The 5,641-nt window shown below is 35.6% G+C and overlaps 1 protein-coding gene across 3 annotated transcripts in view; it reads left to right on the top strand.

The window, feature by feature from the left end:
• Positions 1-5,641, top strand: part of LOC118735453 (E3 ubiquitin-protein ligase Ufd4) — an 88,954-nt gene that overhangs the window by 59,424 nt on the left and 23,889 nt on the right. For 2 of the 3 annotated variants that reach the window (XM_036465211.1, XM_036465210.1), the window contains 2 exons: positions 722-1,022; positions 1,305-1,523. In XM_036465211.1, coding sequence (XP_036321104.1) covers positions 722-1,022; positions 1,305-1,523 — 520 coding nt within the window. Of the gene's footprint in view, positions 1-721; positions 1,023-1,304; positions 1,524-1,996; positions 2,033-5,641 lie in introns of all 3 variants that reach the window. The other variant, XM_036465209.1, reaches the window with a different exon arrangement.

The following is a 5,641-nucleotide window of genomic DNA, read 5'->3' as shown; positions in this document are numbered from 1 at the left end:
GTTTTACCAGCTTTTATTATGTTTCACCTTGCAATAAATTTTTAACCGTCTTCCCATGAGCTAGAGATTTGAAACTTCAAACTTAGCTCAGCGCCCGATGATAGTGCAATATGAAAGATGAAGTAATCCGCTAGGTGGCACAGGTGTCGAGATATTTGAAAATCCCGTATTTACGGTGCGATATGGTTCATATTTGGAATGCAGATTTCTTACACTAACTACACAAAAAATTTGCCCGATTACTGGCGCAGGAGACTAGATATTTGTAAACCACGTATTTCTTGTGTGATTCGGTTTGTATTTAAAATGTATATTACTTACATGAAAAGGAATAGCCCCACAAATATTTTGCCCGATAGGTGGCGCAGGAGTCGAGATACTCCGCCCTATGTTGAATATCGCCATCGTCAGTAAAAGTGACGATACGGCCATCGTCAGCCATGTTCCACGAAAAATTTATCAGTTAGGTGGTACGGGGGTCGACTTTTCTTTTTTATATTTACCACTAATAAAAGCTTGGCTTAAAAAACTGTTTTTAATTCACTTTTAATATTTCAGTATGAACGAAAAAATTTAATTCCATAAGTGTAATCAATTTTTTTAATGAATTATATAAATTCCTGTTATAAAAAAATTGGTAAAATCCAATTGAAAAATTGCATGTCTTGAATTAATAATAAATAGTAACTTAAGAATTTAAATATTTTTTCTTTTCAATTAGGATGACGATGATGGACATCTAGTTGTGCTTAATATCATTGAAGAGTTGATGAGTAAAACACAGGATGAGTTCTTGGATCATTTTGCTCGTCTTGGCGTATTTTCGAAAGTGCAGGCTCTTATGGAGCCCGAAAATGAATCAACTGATACAACAACCGCAAGCAGCGCAGTGGTGCACTTAACAGCTGGTGCAATCACCGCTAGCAGTGCGGATGATCAGCAACTTCAGAGTAGCAGCAGTGGTATAACCAGTTCAACACAACAATTGCAACAACAAACCACAACTTCAACTACAACTACAGGTACTTAAAAATGAGCTGTATGTTCAGAATATGTGCGTTGTGCCATATATCACAAGCTTTATGAATTGCAGCATAACGCAGTTGCTTGCGTTATTGAAAAAATTATGTTTTTGCAGTGCAATTTTAAAGTTACACGATGATTGTATTTAAATCTAAAATATCAAGTTTTAAAATTTGAAATCTGACAGCAACCACAAATTACTATCTTTCTAATGAAATTTATGTATGTTGTGTGTCTTAACAGAATACTAATTTTTGATTGTTGTACATTTTACTTCACAGAAGATGCTATGGAGGATGCTAAGGAAATACTACAAGGCAAGGCATACCATTGGCACGAGTGGAGCATCTGTCGTGGGCGCGATTGTTTGTATGTGTGGTCAGACTCGGCAGCATTGGAGCTCTCGAATGGTTCAAATGGCTGGTTTCGCTTTATACTCGACGGCAAGTTGGCTACAATGTATTCTAGTGGAAGTCCTGAAAACGGCAATGACAGTTCAGGTAAGTGAATGTTACATACATATGTAGATATGTAGGTATGTATATTTAAGTTGGGAACGAATGAGGTACACGCTTAGTTAAAAATTTTAAATATTTTTTTCTAGTGTGTGCGTTTGGTAAGCACTAATCGTTAATTGAAAGTTTGCTCACAATGTGACTAGAAAATAAAATAAAAAAATTCCATGCATGGGCGTAATTGTAATCTAATGTACCTTGGAACATAATTTTATCCCAGCATTTAACTGTTTCCTTTTAATTATCTCATTTCTATTTTCTTACACTTTGTTTATACGTGCGAAAACATTTAAAAACTAAATTAAGAAAATTTTCGGTAGCGATTTTTTCGGCTTCAGCTTCGTTTTCAGCCGCATTGAACTATGACTTTTTTATATCCATATAACACTAGGCTGTATAGATTTATCATTTAATTTCAATTCATTAAAAAACAATACACCTGTGTTTTTACGTCGTAGGAAGGGGTCGTGACATGGATTCTGTTACTAGTGAAGGTGAGAGAAATATATCTTACTTTTTTCATTTATTTACGCTCCTCATTTCTCGTTTAGCTTTGCTATTTTGTTTTGTTGATTTTGTTTTGCGTTGCATTAAAATTTTGTTAGTGTGTCTCGTAAATTATTTGGTTGACCTATAACTAATTAATTCGTTCCAATTATTTTTTGTCGTATATATTAACTTATTATATATAGACATTTTTACTACTTATTTAAGTTTCTAAACGCATTAAAAGCAGTTTGCAAATATTCACTCTCACAACTAGTTATTGATACAAATTGGCTACAACTTGCAGTTTTATTCATAGAACACATTACTAATTGATTAATGCCTTAAATGCTTCACAATCAGAATGTCCCTATCATTCATGCAGCATACATACTAAATTAACGAAAGTCCTGCCTCATGCTGTGGGACAAAGTTATACAAAAAGTAAATAAATCTTTGTTTTATTCTTGAAAAGAAATTGGGGCCAGAAGGTTTTTTGCCAATTTTGTGTTTTTTTTTTTTAATCTAAATCATTATATTTTATGATTTTACTTTTTACGACAACGCTTGTTTGTCTTTTCTGGGTTTTAATTTCTTTTTGATCATACATACATACATATGTACGTATGTGATTAAAAAATTGAATATCGATTAATTAAGTCCAAGAATAACCATTATATGCGAACTAAAAAAATTAGACTATGCTCTTTTTTCAATCAAATATGTATGTGTAGCCATTATTAGGTTTTTTCTATTGTTTAATCTAGTTTTCGACCGCAGTGGCGCTGAGTGGTTGGAAGTGGGTACTACCACTCGTGATTCGATCTATGGCGCCATCTAAATTAGAAAAACGTTTTTGCAGGCAATGGCAAATCTCCGAGTGTATAGAAAAAGCTTCTCGTAAAATCCATTTTCAGTTCGGCAGGTACTTGGGCTTGATCCTTGACCGCAGGCTTTCCTGGAAAACTAGCATAGAGGAAAGAGTCAAGAACGCCATATATTATTGTAGAGGGGCCATTGGCCTGCGCTGGCCTCTCTCGCCGAAGGTTAATCATTGGCTTTATTAATTAATTAATCCCAATGGCTTTACCCTGCTTTCCCGCTCAACCGACACGAGGGCCGCAGTCCGCATGACGTACGCGACTTTTTTTTTGTGCCGAGTCGTGGAAACAGAAGTTTGTTAAGTGTCGAGATCTAAAACTATTCAGCTACAGAATCAAAATTCATCAGCTGATTGGATATGCTAAAGATAATAATAATAATAATAGATTGGCGCTTACACATATGTTAGTGTTTGGCCGAGCTTCTCCTCCGATTTGTGGTGTGCGCCTTGATGTTGTCACACAAAGCGGAGGGACCTACAGTTTTACGCCGACTCCGAACGGCGATTGTATTTTTATGAGAAGCTGTTTTTCATGGCAGAAATACACTCGGAAGTTTGCCATTGCCTGCCGAGGGACGACCGCTGTTAAGAAAAAACCTTTTTTCTATATTTTTTGCGACGTTGCTTTGACCAGGGTTTGAACCCAGGCGTTGCGGAGTGGAAGCGCGCACTGCTTACCACTACACCACAGCGGCTAAAGATAGTATTTCAATTATTGAGAGAGGGAATCGGCTGCTGAGTGGAAGATCGACCTATCTCGGCAGCCAGTTCGAAAACGCTCTATCTCAAAAAAACTTTTCAAGAACTCCGTATTTCAGATTTTTTTTTTCATCGAAATTTTGTCTATGCTTCTCGCAACTTGCTTAAAAATCCTCTGTCGCTATGTTCATTTACGCTAACCACTGAAACTGCCCATATCCGAAGCGGGAGTTTTCCAATGCTATTCGCGTCTACGCTTCATATGTACATATGTTTATGTTGGGGAGAAATAGATAGTATAGCAACAAAATAATGTAGTATGTATTTATATATATAAACATGCGAACATCTTTGGTACTTAAACCTCTAACGTTTTGACAGTAAATACTTAAAGTTGACTTCAGAACTAGTTTTCTAAATCAGAATTAAGATTAGAAATTTTAGCTACGTTATTATTACTTTTATTAGGTTTATATGTAGTCAAACTCGCGAACAAACGCCCCGTTAGGCCCAAATTAATTATTAAACAGATTATTAAAAGACGAAATATCGCGATGGTATTTTAAATTAAATTTACGAATAAATACATCTTTAGTTTTAATTTTAGTCGATATGTATGACTTTATATCATCCGAAGAAGTGTCTAAAGCAAATCTAGAGACAAAGATTGATCTTCTCGGAGGAATTATAATCAACTTTTTGGTAATGATGTCTGATATGCGGGATTCCGTGTTATTCGGAGGAACTATGTTAGACAGTGCAGCTTCAGATGTTGATGGCAACACTGTTAAATCAACGGTTTGATTGACGTTGTTATTTTTAGATATAGACCTAGTGGATATAGCTTTAGATATCGGAGGCTCCAATGCCTGAGAGCATGACAAGACTTATAAATCCCAAGGACTGGGATGGAGGATTTTTCTGAGTAGACTATTTTTTTTTTAGGTGGACACTAACACGCCTACATTTATTTTCTCGGCTGTCCTCAGAGTGTAGAGGGTTGTCGAGACATGTGAAAGACTTAAAATTTTTTCATAATGCTTAAATTTCTCCCAAGCACCAACTTCGGTGGATCTACATTTTTGACAAGACCAGCGAAGACCCTTTCCCTCATTAATAGCGTCTAAAACCCTACCGCTCAAACCAGCACATTTGATATAGGTAATCTCATCGCAGAGCCAGCATGACACGTGGGAGTCGCTTTTAACGTGGCAATTGGTGTAAATACACGACATGTTTAAAATGATATTTATTTATTGGTTTTAGGTTTATATAAAATACTAGAAGCAAACAAGCTAACAAGTTGTGAAAACGATGTATCAGAGAACCAATCAGCTGGTAAATATCAGTTTGAAAGCTATGTGACGGAACAGTTTTAAATACACTGTATTTTGACACTTAATAAACACAACGCAAACAGCTGTGACAATGATGAAACAACAGAAATGACAAAAAGACAAAAAGAACGAACTCAAAACAATTGTAGTTATGGATAAACAAAATCAATTGACAATAACAAAATATTATATGCAACATAATACTCGGCATATGCAATTAAGAATATTAAGTTACATTAATTAAATTTACAAATGCACCAGACATTTATTCAAAATTTTTTTTTAAGTTTTTACTTTATTAAACGTAAACAGCTTTATAAAACACGAAATTGAAACACAGCTTCACAGCTTTGACCTTTGCGTTCATGAAACGATAATTAAGCCAATTTTATTGTGTGGCGTACTCGTCTGGCGGAACGCACTTGACGAGGCTGTTATCGTCAAGCCGCTGAAAAGAGTGGAAATAGCTGCCTTAATGGGAATCAGTAGGGCACTCCTACTCCGGCTATAATAAATGTTGTACCCATTGATATAGCAGGCAGAGCTGCCGCTGCGCGCTCCTCAGAAAGGCTAAAGGGGTGGGCTTTGAGTATTCAAAAAAGTTCGACAAACATTATCCTTTAATATCCTTGAAATTTTCCAATACATGTATATCTAAAAAAATATAATGTTTAGGACTAATATGCACATGATATCCT

The sequence above is a fragment of the Rhagoletis pomonella genome, unplaced genomic scaffold, assembly GCF_013731165.1.
Source record: "Rhagoletis pomonella isolate Grant_MI unplaced genomic scaffold, Rhpom_1.0 Rhpom_scaffold_00003, whole genome shotgun sequence".
Lineage (NCBI taxonomy): Eukaryota > Metazoa > Arthropoda > Insecta > Diptera > Tephritidae > Rhagoletis > Rhagoletis pomonella.
The sequence above is the reverse complement of the archived record's forward strand: the minus strand, read 5'-3'. Positions and strand labels throughout refer to the sequence as shown.